The 19728-nt window shown below is 40.5% G+C and overlaps 1 protein-coding gene across 1 annotated transcript in view; it reads right to left on the bottom strand.

Annotated features, from left to right (window-relative positions):
- The window catches only part of LOC109930579 (contactin-associated protein-like 5), a 1093911-nt gene that overhangs the window by 565506 nt on the left and 508677 nt on the right, over positions 1–19728 (bottom strand). Inside the window, exon 7 of the mRNA XM_048598831.1 lies at positions 6316–6459. Within this exon, the coding sequence (XP_048454788.1) occupies positions 6316–6459 (144 nt within the window). The remainder of the gene's footprint in view (positions 1–6315; positions 6460–19728) is intronic.

Genomic DNA, 19728 nt, shown 5'->3' with positions numbered 1-19728 from the left:
AAAATGCAATCATCCATTTTACAACATTGCCTGATTTACATTGTCCCCAGAGAGTTGACAAAATGGGATAAATTACAAAGCACTTGGAGAGACAAGAGTTATTTAAGGCCAGACTTGCTGACTTCTAGATTTTCGACCCACCACAGAGCTCCTTAAAGCAATATCTGAGGATAAATAAAAGGAGTGGATTTTTGAAGAGCATGATACAAAGTTACCATATGAATGATTTATGGAACAAAAGGGAATAGAGCATGCCAAGAGGAACAGATAGGGATAGCTGCGAGACTCAAAATAAAAGGCAAAGGCAGAATAAGGATTTAAAAAGCATATACAGAAAATGTTAGCAACTCTCAACAGGGTAGTTTGCCCTTTCAAGTGTGCACTCATTGTAAGATTGAGAAGATATTGGAAATGGAAGCATGAAAATCAGAGAACCTATAGCCAGCCAAAAGAAAAACGACTAAGGATATAGACAGAAACAAACACAAACAGAAATTGCTGAAGAAACTCAGCAGGTCAAGAGGTTGATGTTTGAAGTCCATTGACCCTTCTACAGGTTCACAAGGCTTGAAATGTTAACTCTGTTTTCTCTCCACAGATGATGTCAGACCAGCTGAGTTTCTCCAGTAATTTCTGTTTTTGTTTGATTCAGATCTCCAGCTTCCACAGTTCTTCATTTTATTTTCTGGCTATAGACAGTTCTGCCTAACGTTTCCCAAACACCACACACTAAGTCCAGGAAAGTCTGCATAAAGAGTGGGCATTGTAGTCAAAGTCTGAAATCATTGAACTTTGTGAGACCAGAGGTGGACTTTCTTGTGCAGCTTTGGGGTCTCATAACAGGAAAGAAACAGCTGATGTAGAGAGTCTTGAGAAATTGTTTTTATGCCAAAGGTGAGAAAGCCCAATACAGCCCCTCAAATGGCTTGAAAAGTTCTTGATGAGGTAATTTTTCTCAATTTGTTTACAGGATCTAAGACAAGGCAAGCATTTATTGTCCATCATAAGTGCCGTTGAGTAGAATGGTGCTGAGCTGTGTAGAACTGAGTGGCCTTCCAGGCCATTTCAAATGACAGCTCAGGGCCAGCCTCATTACTATGGGTCTGCAGTTAGATTATTTCCACTGTTCAGTGAGATGGAGATAAGAACACAAGACAATTCGAACGGAGGTCAGAAAATACTCTTCAGCAAAGGTTGGCTCAAACGTAGAATTCCCTGCCACAATTTGATTTGTTGAAACATAAATTAGGCAGTCGATTGAACAAGGGAAACTAAAGGTCAGAGATTGAGAGCAGATACATGCAAGGAAAACACTTGCACTATCTCCAACAGACTGATTGCCTTTTCTTTGCTGTGCATAGTATTCTATTCTGTCATTCTTGTTGGTCATCTGGTGCAATTTTGTCACAGCAGTACATGACATATGCAAGTCCAGTGCATTATCAAACTGAGGTTAATAATGCTCAGATTATAATAAGGTAGCTCAGAAATTAAAATCAGCGGCTGAAATAGAAATACATTTTGCATTTGCAAAAGGGTCCTTTCGACTCTGAGTGATGGCATGGAATGGACAATAACAGATTGGATGACCCATGACAGATCTCTTCCCGTTCTCATTGAAGTTAATTATAAGATAATGCAAAGCTGTTAGAATATGACCTGTGACCAACATTTGTTGGGAATTTAGTGTATATTTATACTCTGGTGCTGAACATTAACTGGGATTTCACTTGTGCTCATGTATATAGGAGCAAGAGTCTCCTACCTCTGGGTCAGAAGATCCACATTGTTCCACCTGCCATGGAGGTGTGCCACAGCATAGAACCATGCAAAAGTAGGCCATTCAGCCCATCAAGTTCATACTGACCCTCCGAAGAGCATCCTACTCAGACCCACCCATAAGGCCATAAGATTTAGGAGCAGAAATTAGGCCATTCAGTCCATCGGGTCTGCTCTGCCATTCAACCATGGCTGATAAGTTTTTCAACCCCATTCTCCCACTTTCTCCACATAACGCTTGATCCCTTTGACAATCAAGAACCTATCTAGCTCCATCTTAAATATATTTAATGGCCTAGCCTCTTCAGCCTTCTGTGGCAGTGAATTCCATCAATTCACCATTTTCTGGCTGAAGAGGTTTCTCCTTATCTCCGTTCTAAAAGGTCTTCCCTTTACTCGAAGGCTGTGCTGTCAGGTCCTAGTCTCTCCTACAATGGAAATATCGCTCCAACATCCACTCTGTCCAGCCTATTTAGTATTCTGTAAGTTTCAATTAGATCCCCCTTCATCCTTCATCCTTCTAAAGATCCTCTCAATCTCATCCCCATAAGACTGCACACCCTATGGCTAATTCACCTAGCCTCTATGTCCCTGGACAAATGGGCAATTTAGCACCTAGCCTGCACATCTTTGGACCGTGGGAGGAAACCAGAGCACCCGGAGGAAACCCAAGCAGCCACAGGGAGAATCTGCAAACTCCACACAGACAGTCGCCCAAGGGTTGAATCGAACCTGGGTCCCTGGTGTTGAGAGACAGCAGTGATAACCACTGAACCACCGTGCCCCAGAAACATGTCCAAATAGGTTCATTAAAAATAACTGAATAGGAGAAAGGAGGGTCCTGTGGTGTAGTAGTAATGTCCCTACCTCTCTAGGTCATAAGGCTCAAGTTCAAGTCCCACTTCAAGATGCAATATTCATGACATATGTCAAATAGTAACTCATCAAGAAAAGGGTATATACAAATGAATTAGAGGAGGATGAAAGCTATTTTTATTAGGTAGCCATTAGATTTAGAATATTTATACCTCAACCAGTACCACAACTAATAAAACATATAGTGATTATCATACTGAAAAAAATTGACTTTGACTATCTGATTTCAAATCCTGAAAGCTCACGTTTATTTTTCCCAACATGTTACAAAAAGTCAATAGATGTCTCTTTTCCCAACATTCTTATTTTATAGTTACAGAACAATCAATACCACAAATCAATTACTGCCTAGGACCAATATTACAAAGAAGTCCTCAGTCACCCACATTGAATTACAGAAATAACTAGACAGCCTGAAGTATCATGTAATGAGACAAATTAATTTGTACTCAAACAGGCGATCCACGCACCTAAACAAGACAATAAATATTTATGACAGCATTCACCAGGGAGAGTAGGGGAGGGCGAGAATCAGGATAGGAGAGAGAAAGTAAATGAGAGAGAGTGGTGCAAACCAGGAATGAAGGGCATTAGAGAGAGCGGCAAGTGAGAGACAGTGCAAAAGGACAGAATGCAGGAGTGAGCACAAGAAAGCAAACAGGCGAGCTATCAATCAAGCTATTATCCAGATGAGTCACTCATAAATACGCTTGGAATATCAGACCACTGTGTCAACAATAGCAGTTCTCATATAAATCCTTAAAGAAAATGAGCAAGCAGGAGAGGTGAGGAGTTGGGAGGTAAGTGGGGAAACCTGTTAAGGTAGGTGGTTGAATTGATCAGGGTAACTATGATGTCCCTCTGGGGACGTAATCTTCAACAAGGGATTTGAACTTGTAAAGGGCATCTTATTTACATATCCCTCATACCTCACTCCTAGTTTTGGCAATGACCCTACAGAACTATTTTTCCACCCTTTACTAATCTGTCGGGTAATACATTTCTGTCTTATTCTGAGCATGCTCTTCCTACCTATCATGTTGGATGCCTTAAAATTCTAGGCCTGTGCATTTGCAGTCCATTATGATTTGCAAGAAGGTAATGATCAATTTAGCATTTCCTAGTGAAACGGGATCTTGTTGGAATAATAAAGCACCACTAAAAGATTCAATGTGATCTTCTTCTCATGTTTTTGCTCTGTGAATTCCCACACCATTCATGGGTCCATGAGCTTTCCAGTCCTGATTCCATCTGTCCTCTTGAACTGGCCACTCGAAGTAACTGGTATAAATTTGTTTCATCAAGGACATCCAGCTGCTCTTCTATTTTTATGCAGAAATGTCCATTTTCCAGGCTTCCTTGTTAGCACACACCAATTCAGAAACTGCCTGGTCAGGAGTCATGTGGATTAGTCTGCATTACGACCAGTTTGCATTCAAGGTTATCACACCAGTTTGATAAATTTCAGAATGCATCAGAATGTGACAGATTGCTTTGGGTCATAAGATTGTTGTCAAAATATCTGCAGCATATATTCAAATTCATGAAAGACTTTTAATGTGTCATGGGCATACCTAAATCTGTGATGGATATGCCCATAATCCCAAACTGCTCAGTGACCTCAGCAGGAGTACAAAATTCTTGGCAGCACACTGATAATGTGACACTTACAAAGTGCACATTCAGCATGGAAGTGGAATAATATAATTTATGCAACATAGCATGGCAACCGTTCATGACAAATATAACTAACAGTCACAAAATCAAACATAGCTGATTAACATTTTAATGGGTGATCAATCATAATAATTAAATTCTGTTACAGCACGCGATCATGTGTTGCTGAAATCTTTGGTGACTGATATCTGGTCATCAATCATGGTAGGTACTATCTAAAGACATGGGAGTGAAAAGAAAATAAAACTGATACAGAAGTAAAGTGTGCAAGGCTTAACAAGCAAATGACGGATTAATGGTGACAATCATTTACAGAATGAACAATTGCAACAGACTTACTCTTCACAGATGTGGAAATACAATCTGAATTTATGTAATGCATTTAAAGTGGTAAAAAACATCCCATGGCATTTCACAGCAGTGTTATCAAATTTCACACTGAGCCACATTTAAAGATGATAGGAGAGTGCCATAAGCTTAGTCAAAGAGATAGATCATTAGGAGCACTGTGAAATGTGGCAAGAGAGAAGTGGTGAACTTTAGAATGAGAATTCCACATCTTGGGCTCTGGGCACCTTACAAGCGCATAGCACATAAGGTCAATAGTGGAGTGATTAATATTGGCATTGGTCAAGATTATGAAGTTGGATAAATTCAGATGTCACTTATTAGCACGCAAAATTCATGAATTAGTTACACACAGTGAATAGACCAGCTAGAAAGAAGATGCATGCATTTAGCATTGCCTTTGTTCTTCTGCCATGATGTATAGATGATTGATATATCCCTGACATAGTCATAATCAAGTTAACTATTTATATCAAAAACAATAATCTTAGGATGTGGTCATTACTGACAAAGCCAGAATTCATTGCCCATCCCTAATAGCTCATAAATGTTGACACAAGGCTGTCATTTGGAGCTGCTCGAGTACGTCATTTGCTTCAGTTTGAATGGCTTGCCCTGCTACTTAAGTGCAGTTAAGGGTTAATTGCTTTTTCCCCATTTTGTGTTCAACAGAGCGTCAGGGAGTGAAAATTGTTTCCCACTTCAGCTATCATCAAGCTCTTCCAACTCAGCTCTAGCATGGAGTTCAAGATTTTCAATAAAGTGTTGCCAAAAACACTCCAACTGCAGGAGACATACTTTTCCATGGAGTTCCAAGTTTTTAGATCAAGCAACACTGAACGAACACTAATGTGGTCAGGATGGTGTGTGGCTTGGAGATGGTGTTCCCATGTCCTCGTCCTTCTCGGTCGAAGAGATCGCAGCTTTGGAAGGTGCTGTCAAAGGAGCCTTGACAAGCTGTGCAGTGCTTCTTGCAAATGTTAGAGACTGCTGTCACTATGCCCAGCAGTAAAATTTAATAAGGTCGTGGGCAGAACACCAGCCAAGTGGACTGCTTTGTCCTGGATGGTGTTGAGTTTCTTGAGCGTTGTTGGAGCTGCACTCATCCAGGCAAGTGGGGAGCATTCCACCACACTCCTGACCTAGCCGTAGATGCTGAACAGTTTTTAGGGGTTTAGGAAGTAGTTTACTGACCCAAGAATTCCCAGTCTTTGATCTGCCCTTACATTTATGTGGTAGGTCTCAATAGCTTTCTCGTCAATGGTAAACCCCAGTAAATTGACAGTGGAGAATTTAGCAATGGTAATACCATTGAACAACAAGACGGACACAATCTCAGTGATTTTTATTTTGTCTTTCAGGAGCACACTAAGATCATTATCCTAGAACAACTCAGCTTTTCCCAAGCATTAATAGAGTGGCTAAGTATAAAGACTCAATAATGTTGTATTTCTAGGAATTAGCTAATTGGGATTATACAAAATAAAATGCATCCATTTTTCACCAAACTCGATCAATTAAACATCCAGCTATATCTGGTTTCACTATAACGAGCTCTGTTGGCCATACTTTTAAATTTTAATTGAATGTCACAGTTAAAAAGTTTCTCAGTTCTGCATTGAACAAATAGCTTACCACAATGTGTATCTGAGGTTTGCGTCTCTTTGCCAGGTCAATAATATTCACTCCATTGTAATAGAGATTCTCAATGCAGCCATGAAAGTTCTTCCTCAGGAAAGTCACTGATTTGCCTGGAACTGGGATCCCTCCAAAGCTGAGCTTTGATAGACAAGAGAATGGATAAAGAGATTACTACATTGTTCACTCATGATGAAGAAGAGATTAAAAAAAAATGCTCTGGCAAGGAATCAAGATTTAAAAGTGTTCAAATCAATAGCAAACCTCTGTGCTATAAAGCATAATGATGTAAAGCAAACCTGTTCATGTATTTCACTTGTACTATTGCCAGAAGTTTGCAAACCAAAGGCTATTCTGAAGCAATATGCTTAAATGGCCCTACTGAGACGGTACCAAACCAAAATCTACTTCAGCACTGCTTCAAAATTTCCATTTGTCTCTGAACATATAATGCTACAAATATTTTGGGTCACATAACATTAAAGAGCAATCAACAGTAACAGCGATTGAGGTCATTTAGCTCGGCTTGTTCAGCAAACCAACGGAAAATTCTGCATTCCCCCAATTCTGGTCTTCAGTTATATCCTTTAGGGAAGTGAATCTGCTGTCCTTACCTGGTTTGGCCTACACATGGATTCAGACCCACAGCAATGTGGTTGACTCCTAAAAGTAAGTAGCGGTGGGTAATAAATGCTGGCCTACCCTACAATGCCCAAGTTCCATGAACAAATGCAGTAAAAATCCTTTCTCCTTCTCTGACCCTCTTCCAAATGTGGTTGGACTATCAATGTTTTCACTCTTAAATGTGAAATTCACTCCTTAAACCTCTTCAGCAGTCTTGCCTTGTTTTTGTAAAACCTACTTTTTGAAGAAACATTTAGTTTTAATACCCACACATCAGATTTTGCTTCATAATCTTTCCATGAAGCTTCCTGGGAAATTATACTGTGTTAAAGTCTTTACTCTCACCAACAGGTATACTAGGTTTTTACATCTCCAAAAGCATTGGCAATTCTACTGTGACTAATTTTCCTATCACCTGAGACCCTGGGTGAACTTGATGAGGAACTGGTTGTTATGCATGTGTTTTCTGGAAAAAAAATGAGTGATTCAATTGGTTTCTGTTACACTTGTGGGCATGAATAATTCAAACAATACACACTTAGAAATATACCTGCATCTGGATGTATCAAACTTAAAAGAAAGCTCTACCCCATCATGGCTGCACAATTGTGGCTATATGCTCTAAGTTAGTAGACTTTTATGTTAAAATTGCTGCAATAATGATAAAACATAAAACATAGAACAGTACAGCAATGGTTTAGGCCCTTTGGCCCATGAAGTTGTGCCAAACATGACACCAAGTTAAACTAATGCATTCTGCCTGCCCATGGTCTATACCGTTCCACTCCTTTCTTAGTCATATGCTTACCTAAAAGACCCTTAAATGCCCCTATCGCATCTGCCTCCACCACCACCTCTGGCAGCGCATTCCAGGAACCTACCACTCCCAGTGTGAAAAATCTGCCTCTCACATCTCCTTTGAACTTGCCCTCTCTTACCTTAAATACATGCCTTCTAGTATTAGACATTTCAACTCTGGGAAAAAGATTCTGACTGTTAACCCTATCCACACCACATATAATCCAGTAAACAAAACTATTTACAAATAATACCCTTAGGATGTGGTTAACACTGGTAAGATAGTATTTATTGACTGTTTCTTGTTGCTCTGAGGCTATTGAAACTGAACTATATTATGTATGATTGAAGTCATATCCAGGTAGGAGTGACCATCATTCAGCTTCCTTTCCTTTCCTAATCTTGAATTCCCCACTCATTATTTTTTCTTACTTCTCCTTTACTCCATTTTTTATTTCCAAGTTTTGCATTTATCTCCTCTGACTCTCATGAAACTCATGTTGTCTGCACTCCTCCCTGACCCTACTCTGCTCCCGGGTCTTAACCTTAACAACCTATTGCATTCCAACATCACAAGCTCTCCCCTCCAGCATTATCTCTACCTACTCCAAAATTTAAGCCATCTTCCCTATATCAAGAAAAATGTTCAATTCAGCAATCCTCCACAATGATCCATTCCTTATAATGTGTTGATCATTAAAAGCTTTGAATGCATCATTTTCCAACTATATATTTGTCTGTCTTGTGATCCCAGTATGAGATTCTGCATTCAGATATACCCTCACCAATATGTTTGTCAATGGCATCGTTGGTGACTGGGGGTCTGGTTTATTTACCTCTGATCAACCCTCTTAACTTTTCTCATTTTCATGATGTAGTTGACCATTTTAGCCACTTCTAATATCTGTCCTTGGCCATGTACCTGGACATTTAGACTCACTAATGTTGAGTTGTATTCCTACCTAGATCTGTTCTTTGAATGGCAATTTTCTTCCAAATGTGCTCTCATTCGCCACAATCGTACAGATAATAATCTAGGTCTACTTTACCTCAAAATTGGATTTGCCTAATGCTCTTCTAGCTCATCTCCATGTTCTCACATGAAGGAGCTGTTACTCAATCAAATTCCAATGAGTGTGTTCTTTGTTGTTGGGAGCTCCTTTCCAATAGCTATCACCCCTCCATCCTTCTCTTCATTTTCAAAAGACTATTAAACTCTTCTCTCTTCAAATACTCTTAACAAAATTAAATACATTTGCTTTCTTCCTTTTTGATGCCCAATTCAAATCTGTGAAGTGTTAGGAGGTATCTTCTGATGTGTTTTTCTCTGTTCAAACCTCTTCACTTCCACCACATTAGCTTTCAAAAGTGCCACTGGCTCAGTGTGTTTCTATAACTTATGGAATTAGAAAACGAAACAGCACAGTAGGAGGCCATTTAGTCCATTGAGCATGTGATATTAGATTCATAGAATGATACAGCATAAAAACAGGCCCTTCATCCTACCATGTCTATGCCGACCAATAAACACCAAACTATACTAATATCTTTTAGGTTCTTAGTCCAAAACCTAGTTTGCCCCCGCATTTTAAGAACTCAGTATTACCATTATGCAATTAGTCCCAACTTCCTTGTTCTTTTCCCATGACCCTGAAAGTTTTTGCCCTTCAAGTACCCAATTCCTTTTACTGATTCCAGTTCCACCACAGTTTCAGCTAATTCTAGCTAATAGTATTTCAGTGTGCAAAATACATTCAGTTCTTTTGCCAATCACCAAATCTTAGTCTTTTAGCTCTGTCACTAGAAAGTTTTTCGCTCTTTATTGCAAGTAATTTTGAGCACTTCTAGCAAATTGCCTCTTAATCTTCTCTGATCTGAGCAGAACAACTCAGTTTTTTTCGGTCTGTCCACAAATCTGAACATCCCTCATCTCTGCTATCAAACTAGCAAATCTTCGCTGAAACCCCTCAATGTCCTTGACATCCTTTCTAAAGTGTGATACTTTGTACACCTCAGCTGCCATACCACTGTTCATTTCACCTGCCTGTCAACATTCTCCTGAACATTGTTATTATTTTCATGTTTTACTACCTTTTTAAGTTTCAAATTATCTGCAGACTTTGATACGATGCCTGATCTAAGCCATTGGAATAGTTTAAAAAACAAATGTTTCCACAGATGATTCCTCAACAAAAGTCTACAGCCAGAAAACCACCTGCTTACCCATTACTCCCTGTTCTCTGTCTTTTGGCCAATTATAGATGCATTCTACCAAAGGCCCTTTAATTCCATAAGCATCAATTTTTCTAACAAGTCTATTATGGGGTACTTTGTCAAATATTATTTGAAAATCCATATTATACACCAGCCTGATTATCCTCACAATTGTCTCACTCTACTCTTTGACCCTCTACTTCTGTTGACATGCTTTGTTTGTCTGATACAGGTTTATTCCTCACTTGGGTGCAACTCAGTCGACTATTTTCAGCTGTTCCTTAAGTCACTACGTTCTGTCATCCAAAAGCATTGTCCTCCAATTCAACCACCTCATGCATCCCTGATTTCCTCCACTGGTGGCCATAAATTCAGCTCAGTGGACCCTCAGCTCCGGAATTCCCGCACTAAACCTCTCCATCTTTCTACATCTGTCTCCTCCTTTCCAACATCTACTAAACTTATGTCTCGAACCAAGTGACTTGGAATAAAATCTTGGTAACACTCCTGTCAGCATCTGTGGCATTTAACATGTCATGATGGTATATAAATGCAAGTTGTAGTTGTTGGGAGCTCCTTTCCAATAGCTATCCCCCCTCCATCCTTTTCCTGGCTTTCAAAACACTATTAAACACTTGTCTCTTCAAGTAGTTTTTAACTCAAATAAATACATTTGCTTTCTTCCTTTTGATGCCCAGTTCAAATCTGTGAAGTGTTAGGAGATATCTTCTGATGTGAAAATCAAAAGGTAAAAGCAAACTGCTGCTTCTACTTCTATAATTTCTGCAGCACCACAAAGCAAGATCAAAGCAGTTCCTCACTCTAAGGTGTGTACAAAAAATAGAACAGCCAGGGGTGTATAGAACTTGACAAGGTGATCCGATTTGGACATAAGAAATTAAAACCCTGTCTCTCAATACATCACAAAACGTGATTTCACTGTGCACACTCACTGTCAATGCTTCATGAATTAATTTACGCAGAATCACACCATCCACTTTCACACTTTCAGTTGTTCAATTCAACTAAATATTTGAGTTTTATGGAACCCAGAAGAAATATTTAAATGACTCGGATCTAAAACAAATAACTTCATTATATTTAAATAAACTTGTCAAAATAAATCAACATCATGTGTGGTGGCTTTTTAGCGTATACATGCACAAGATAAAAATGTGTGCAGGTACAAATATTGCCAGGCTTATTAAAGATGTCTGTGGGAGCAAATTAATCAATTTAATCTCAGTGTCTTGACATTCTGAATTTTCATTTAGTTTCTCTCTACTTTTGTAATTATTCCACATTAATGGAGCCTATAATTGTTAGTTATATTTGTCATTCTAAATCACTTCAATATGTGTATCAGAAAAATAATGGAACAGCTTCTCAGCCATTCAGTTCCTCCATTTGATTAAATCATTTCTGATCTGAATGTCAACTCTACTTAACTATCGTTGATTCATATCCCTCAACATCTTACCCCACAAGACATTATTCACCATATTTCTGAAAGTTTCCAAATGACCGAGCGTCTACAGCCTTTAAAGAGAGAGTTTCTTTCTGTTCCCCTTATGTGAAAGAAAGTATCCTGAATAATCTAAGATTACGCTTCCTTGCTGGAGGAAATAATTTCTCTCTGTCAACATCGTAGAATCCTTTTTTTCTACTTTCGTTTTAACTTCTGGGACTATATCAACACTCGATCTTCTAAGCTCAAGTGAATAACAGCCAAGTTTATGCAAACTGTTCTCATAATCCAAACCATTGAGGACTCTGGGTCTATACTTGATGGAGTTTAGAAGGATGAGGGGGGATTGAATTGAAACTTACAGAATATTGAGTGTCCTGGGCGGAGTGGATGTTGGGGAAATGATTCCATTGACAGGAGAGACCGGGACTTGAGGGCACAGCCTTAGAGTAAAGGGAAGACCTTTTAGAACACAGAACAGTACAGGCCCTTCGGCCCACGATGTTGTGCCGACCTATTATCCGACTCTAAGATCAAACTACCCTGCATACCCTTCATTTTACTATCATCCATGTGCCTATCCAAGAATCGGAGATAAGGAGAAGCTTCTTCAGCCAGAGAGTGGTGAATCTATGGAATTCACTGCCACAGAAAGCTGGGGAGGCCACGTCATTGAGTACATACAGGACGGAGGTAGATCAGTTCTTGATTGTCAAGAGGATCTAGGGTTATGGGGAGAAAGCGAGAGAATGGGGTTGAGAAACTTATCAGCCATGATTGAATATCAGATCAGACTTGATGGGATGAATGGCCTAATTTCTGCTCCTATGTCTTACGGTCTTATAGTCATTCAGTCCTTGTATCATTCTGCATCCCTTCAAAGAAAATAAACTGTTCTTCAGTTATAATGCCCACATTAGAAGGGAATACAATAAGATGGCACCTCAGCAAGCCTCTGTTCAGCTACGGCATAACTCACACCCATTTGTACTCCAGCCCCTTGAGAAAAAGGCCAAAATTTCACTAAATTTCCAGTGATTAAGCACTTCAGCTGTTAATTCCTCTATGTAAGGCATGTGTAGATCCTTGCCTTCATTGTTTTAAGACATTAACTTTGAATGAACCAAAGAAGTTCATAGAACCATAAGGCTGTAGAGTGGCTCAGTGGTTAGCACTGCTGGGTAGCGTTCTATATAACAAGGGTTTGGATAGAAAATATAGCTCAGGCCTTATCTCCCCATTTGGATGGAGGCACTAGATTTCATGACACATTTTGAAAGAAGAGCAGGGAAATCTCCAAACATTACCCTCAGCATTTAACCCTTGATCAATACACCAGAACAGGTGAACAGCATTGACTAAACACGGAGGAGGTTAAACACTTGGCTGAGGAAGAAACAGCTGCTGTTAGTTGAAGAGGTTACGTTGATGCCATTCAGAATGGACCTGAACTGTCTGGGTTCTCAGAATGTTTGGGCAATTTTGAGAAATCACTGGTGATATTAAATGAGGTGTTGATGAACAGTCCATTCAAAGCCAAGCATCTATGTAGGCACCTAGATACATATAAGAAGGAATTATGGAGAGATACTGTGAATATAGAGTCATAGAGTCATACAACATGGAAACAGACCTTTTGGTCTGTGATTTAACCTTTATTTTCAGTTCAGAGTGATAATCAGCACAACTTGCGCTTCTGATGCATGTTTAACATAGAAAAACATCTCGACTTTTTGTAGAGGTATAGGCAAATCAATGCAGTGGGGGAATGATAAAGAGCTTCTGTGGTGAATTTAGATATATTTTTAAAAGGAAACTAAGAAGGTGGAGATGGAAGGAATTCCAAATCCTGGAGGATGGACAGTAAATAGTGGATTAAGTGGTTTGGCTTAAAAGACCAACGAATGAGGGCATGGAGAGCTGCCAGCAGAGTACAATTGAAGCTTTAAGTGATTTGTCATGGAGGAGCATTAATAGATGGGCAGAAGCAGGAACAGGGTTGGATGATATTGTAACCTTATTATCGTAAAAAAACTATCAAAATCTCCAGGCAGAAATGATCAATGGCATCCATGATAAAGATGAACAAGGTAGGCCAAATAGGTAGACAAGGGAAGCTTATCTTATCTTTTCTAGTTATGCCCATCAGTACTCAAACTAGGAATGTCTGTGCCCTCTCAGGATTGTCAGATGTGGAAGAGGAGGGGTTGAAATAATACAGGATGAATTATCTGCTGGCTTTGCATCTTTCCTTGGTAGAAATTGGGGAGCAGAGGGAAGTTGAAGGAAAGGAAATCTTGACTTCCATTTGTTATGTCTCAAATTGTCACAACACAAATGAATATTTTGGTCCGAATTGAAAGCATGGGCATGACCTTGCACGCAAGTTGTACTCCCAATGGCATGACACAGCATCACCTCATTTATAGAACAAACAGGGCCTTTTTTTCCCATTAAAATAACCATGGTTACAGAAGGAGAAAGTTGCATGTTGTAGCTACAGCAGAAAATATCAAGGACCACAATCACTGTACATTCTAGAGTTAAGTATCATTGCTATACTCTAAGCTCTCGACTGTAAACTGTAATTGTTTTCTGTATATTTAGCATTTATGATGCTAATTGTCTATTTCTGTTAACAAATTAAATTATTTGAAACTTTCCCTTCACAATTTAAGAAAAAAAAACCACCATTATTGTGAAGCTGATCAGTTTTATTTCATTTGCTCAATTTAATGATGGAACTACAGTCTAATTACAGCAAAGACTTCCATTATTATGAAGCCATAGATTCAGTATTTAGAAAGAAACTCAGCAGGCTACCTGCACTCTGGCAAGAACAATCAATCAATGAAAGTACTTTGACTCTTTGCACTGTGAATAAATTTGTTTTCTCTGTTAATACTCTACCAAGTGTCAATAAGTCTGTTCACTGTATCATGCAGACATGCTATGACAGTTAACTTTCCTGACTTCCAAAGGTTCTTTTCAACTTGCAGTGAACAAAACATGTAGAAGCATGGAATATGCATATATATTGCATCTTTACAACCTCAGGAAGACTCAAAATGTTTGTGAAGTGCACTTGCTGATGCTATGGAAGAAATAACATAGATTTGCTAACAAATGGGATGAGCGTTCTCCTTCATATTCAAGTAACAGCCATCCTGTAGTATTATGTACCACTTTACTTTCCAGATAAACCCAATCCCACTAGCTTGAAAGACATACTATTTCTCACCTTTAAAACAGCAGTAGGTTCCGGCAATAGTACTGAAGATTCATACTCCAGAACTTGCCGCTCCCTTCGCCAAGCTGTTCCAGAATAGCTACAACACCAACATTTGCTCAGCAGTGTGGGAAATTGCCCAGGTATGTTCTGCCCACAAAAGGCAGGACAAATCCAATCTGGCCAATTACCGCCCCATCAGTCTACTCTCGATCATCAGCAAAGTGATGGAAGGTGTCATCAATAGCACTATCAAGCAGCAACTGCTCAGCAATAACCTGCTCAGTGATGCCAGAGCCACCCAGTATCTGACCTCATTACAGCTTTGGTTCAAACATAGATAAATGAGTTGAACACCAGGGGATGAGGTGAGAAAGATTCACCTTGACAAGTAGAAGGCTGCATTTGACCACAAATGGCATCAAGGAACCCTAACAAAACTGGGAGTCAATGAGAATCAGGGAGAAACTCTCTGCTAGAAATGAAAAAAAAACTGCAGATGCTGGAATCCAAGGCAGACAAACAGGAAGCTTGAAAAACACAGCAAGTCAGGTAGCATCTGGAGGAGGAGAAGTCAATGTTTCAGGACTGGATGTGGGGGTAGGGGGAGCTGCTGTCTCTGCTGATCGCAAGATGGGTATGCTTTTGGAAGTCAGTCATGTCAGGTCCAGGACATCTCTCCAGTTCGTCAGGGGTAGCGCCTTAGGCCCAACTACCTTCAGTTGCTCCATCAAACCATCCCTTCCATCATAGAATCAGAGGTCGGAATGTTCGCCAATGACTGCACAATATTTATGAATCCTCAGACACAGATGCAGCGTCTGTCCAAATGCAGTAGGACCTAGACAATATCCAGTTTTGGGCTGAAAAGTGGAAAGTAATTCTTGCATCACACAAAAATGACTGCCTCTTGGTATTCAATGGCATTACAATAAGTGCATTATCCACTAACAATATCCTGAGGTTACCAAGGACTAGAAACTGAACTGGACTTGCCAAATAAATATATTGGCTACAAGAGCAGGTCAGAGCCTTAGAATCCTGCAGTGAGTAACTCATTTACTGACTTCCCAAAATCTGCCCACCGTTTACAAGGCACAAGTCAGGAATGTAGTGGAATATTTCCCACTTACCTGGATGGGTGCAGCTCCAACAACACTCAAAAAGCTTGACACCATCCAGGACAAAGTGGCCCGCTTGACTGGCACCACATCCACAAACATTCACTGCCTCCACCACCGTCTCTCAGTAGCAGCAGTGTGTACTATCTACAAGATGTACTGCAGAACTTCACCAAAGCTCCCCAGATAGTACCTTCTGAATTTATGACCACTTCTATTTAAAAGGGCAAGGGCAGCAGATACATGGAAACGACACCACCTGCATGTTCCCCTCCAAGCCACTTACCATCCTGTTTTGGAAATATAGCACAATTTCTGACCCATTTCCCACATTTCTGTTCTCACCCCTTTTCTCCTTCCCAAGACAATGATAGGGCTCCCCGTGTCCTATTTCCATCCTCCACCACTTCTACCATCTCCAACAGGGTGCCATCACTAAACATATCTGCCCCTTCCCTCCACTGTTAGCATCTCACAGGGACCATTCCCTCCATGATATCTTGGGCCACTCCTCCATCACTCCTAACACTTCCTGACTCCCATACGGCACCTTCCATTGCAACCGTAGAAGGTGTATCACTTGCCCATTCGCCTCCTCACTCCTCCATGTGCAAGGAGAGGTGAAGCAGAGTTCTACTTGCACTTCTTTCAGTCTAGTTTGCTGTATTTGTTGCTCATAATACATTGCACTGCTCCTTTACTTTGGCAAGACCAAACACAGATTGGATGCCCGCTTTGCAGAATGCCTCCGCTTTGACCTCCCAGTGGCTTGCCATTTCAATAAACCCCCAGGTCTCATGCTCATATTTCTGACCTGGGTCTGCTGTAATTTTCCAGCAAAGCATACTCAAGCTGAAGGAACAATATCTCATTTTCTGCTCAGGCAACTTGCAGCCTTGATGTCTCAACATTGATATCCGTAACTTCAGAAACTGACTGCATTATGTCCGTTCTTCATTCTCTCTTCCCTACAACTCGCACACCCCTCCACAGCCTTTTTTTTGTTTGTTAATAAACAATCTCTCCCTTTTACATGATAATTCACACTCATTTTAAATCTTTTATTGTTCTTTCTCCACTATTAACAATCCCTTTGTCTATTGTACTGGGCCTTTCCACCATCTGCTCTCTTGTTTCTCTGCTGCTTCTCCAAAATGTAGCAAACAACATTTCCTAACACTTTTCAATTCTGAAGAAATGTCATATTGGAGTCAAAACATTAACTCTTTTTCTCTCTCCACTGAAGCTGCCAGACCTGTTGAGTTTCTCCAGCATTTTCTATGTTTGTTTTGAGAATATATTCTCATTCCTTCACTGTCGCAGGGTCAAAATCCTGGAATTCTCTCCTTAAGGGCATTGTGGGCCTACCCACGGCATGTGGGCTGCAGCAGTTCAAGAAGGCAGCTCACCATCACGGCAACCAGTGATGGACCAAAAAGTTTGGCACAGCCAGGGATGCCTGCATCCCATGAGTGAATAATAAAAAAAAACACTTTGCTTTTCACTGAGACTCCCACAGAGAGTAATACATGGCTCTTGAATGCATTCTGACTGGTCAGTTGTACACAGATCTTGAGCAGGAGACCAAGAACCCCAGAAAGATGGAAATGTGATCGAAAAGAACAGGAGATTGAATGCAGGAAACTTGACCACTGATGTGGAACCAAGAGAAAGAGAATTGGAACCAACCAGAAGCAGACAGTGCACTCTGTACAGCAAATTATTGTATTAACCTTCAAACAAAATAACTTCCATCTACTTCTACCTTACAGCATCTTGTGTTCTATATTTCTACGCCACTATGGGAACATATACCAATTAGGCAGACAGGAAATAACAACTAAAGAAATTATGACTAGTACAAACACAAATTATAGTGTTGTCTTTAAACTCTGTTTGAGTTGGCTGTGGTTAAAATTGCCATTTTTTTTCTGTCTGGAATTGCTGGGATCAAATAAAATGAATCTAATGGGTAGAAACACTCTAATGCAATCCTGACATAAATCCCAAAGTGTCATCAGGAGTTTTGAATTCAGACATAAACACTCAAAGCATGAGCCTTCAGCATACAACAGCAATGTTGAACCTTTTAATAATCAATTTGCTGCTTTGCACAGCAGACATGTATTCTTTGATGTTCTTGTAAATGGATTTATTTTTCCTATCATTCTGCTGGAGTTGTAACTTTTAAAGCACTTAAGATCTTTAAGTAAACTGTTGCTTATCACCGATTAGACCATAAGACCATAAAATATGGAGCAGAATTAGGCCATTCGATTCATTAGGCCTGCTCCACCATTCAATCATGGCTGATATGCTTCTCAACCCCATTCTCCTGCCTTCTCCCTGTAACCCTTGATCAGTAATTATTACTAATTAACCATTCCAACATTGGAAGATCCCATAAACACACCCATTGGCAAAAAAGGCAAATTCAGAAAAACAGATTGCCTCACATGCAAACCTATCAGCAAGAAAGAGATACATGCAGCAGGTCCCCAGAGAGAGTGTAGCAGCTGGGAGAGATTCACTGCCTTTCAACCCTGCTAAGACCCTAGCAATAGCTGTCGAAAGCTAACTAAAATTCTGGATCTATGAGAGTTTGACCACGCCCACTCAGGCTGCTTCTATTGTTCCAACTTTAAAAAATAAACACCATGGCTTCACAAGTTGTTTACCTTCTCTTAGACTGCTTGGAACAATCCCAATCCCTGTAACTTATGATCAGTTCGCAACAAACAACTGCACCTCCCAGTCACGAACCATTTCAACTCCTCCTCCCACTCCTTGAACAACATGACCATCCTGGGCCTCCTGCAGTGCCAAAACGATGCCACCCGAAGGTTGCAGGAACCGCATCTCATATTTCGCTTGGGAATCCTGCAGCCCAGTGGTATCAATGTGGGTTTCACAAGCTTCAAAATCTCCCCTCTCCCGACCACATCCCAAAACCAGCCCAGCTTGTCCCCACCTCCCTAACCTGTCCTCCCACCTATCCACTCCTCTCACCTCAAGCCCCATCCCCATCTCCTACATACTAGCCTCATCCCACCTCCTTGAGATAACAAGGTGTAGAGCTGGATGAACACAGCAGGCCAAGCAGCATCAGAGGAGCAGGAAGGTGACGTTTTGGGCCTAGACCCTTCTTCAGAAAATCCTTGACCTGTCCATCCTCCCTGGACCGACCTATCCCCTCTCTAACTCACCTTTACTGGCTCCAACCCTGCCTCCTTGACCTGTCTGTCTCTTCTCCACCTATCTTCTCCTTTATCCATATTCCAACTGCCTCCCCCTTTCTCCCTATTTATTTCAGAATCCCCTTCCCCTCCCCCATTTCTGAGGAAGGGTCTAGACCCAAAACATCAGCTTTCCTGCTCCTCTGTTGCTGCTTGGCCTGCTGTGTTCCTCCAGCTTTCCACCTTGTTGTCTCAGATTCTCCATCATTGGCAGTTCCTGCTATCTCCATATGGAAACATATGCCTGGGATGGTGGTGGAGACAAATACAATAGGGGAATGTAAGGGACTTTTAGATAAGCACATGAATATGCAAGGAATGGAAGGATATTGACCAAGGGCAGGCATAAGGAATAAGTTTAATTTGGTATCATGTTCCTGTGCTGTATACTTCTGTGTTCTATGTTGTGATGATGTTGTAATTTTAAGAGTCATGTTTTGTCCTGGTATCTTTTAGAGAGAGATTGGGGAACAAGTTCCAATCAGTCTCTGAGAAGATAAACAACTTGTGAAGCTTTGGTGTTTATCTTTTAAAGTTGGAACAATAGAAGCAGCCTGAGTGGGCGTGGCCAAACTCTCATAGATCCAGAATTTTAGTTAGCTTTCGATGGCTATTGCTAGGGTCTTAGCAGGGTTGAAAGGCAGTGAATCTCTCCCAGCTGCTACACTCTCTCTGGGGACCTGCTGCATGTATCTCTTTCTTGCTGATAGGATTGCATGT

This window comes from Rhincodon typus, chromosome 7, assembly GCF_021869965.1.
Source record: "Rhincodon typus isolate 14 chromosome 7, sRhiTyp1.1, whole genome shotgun sequence".
Lineage (NCBI taxonomy): Eukaryota > Metazoa > Chordata > Chondrichthyes > Orectolobiformes > Rhincodontidae > Rhincodon > Rhincodon typus.
Note: the sequence above shows the minus strand (reverse complement) of the source record. Positions and strands in the feature narration are given on the sequence as shown.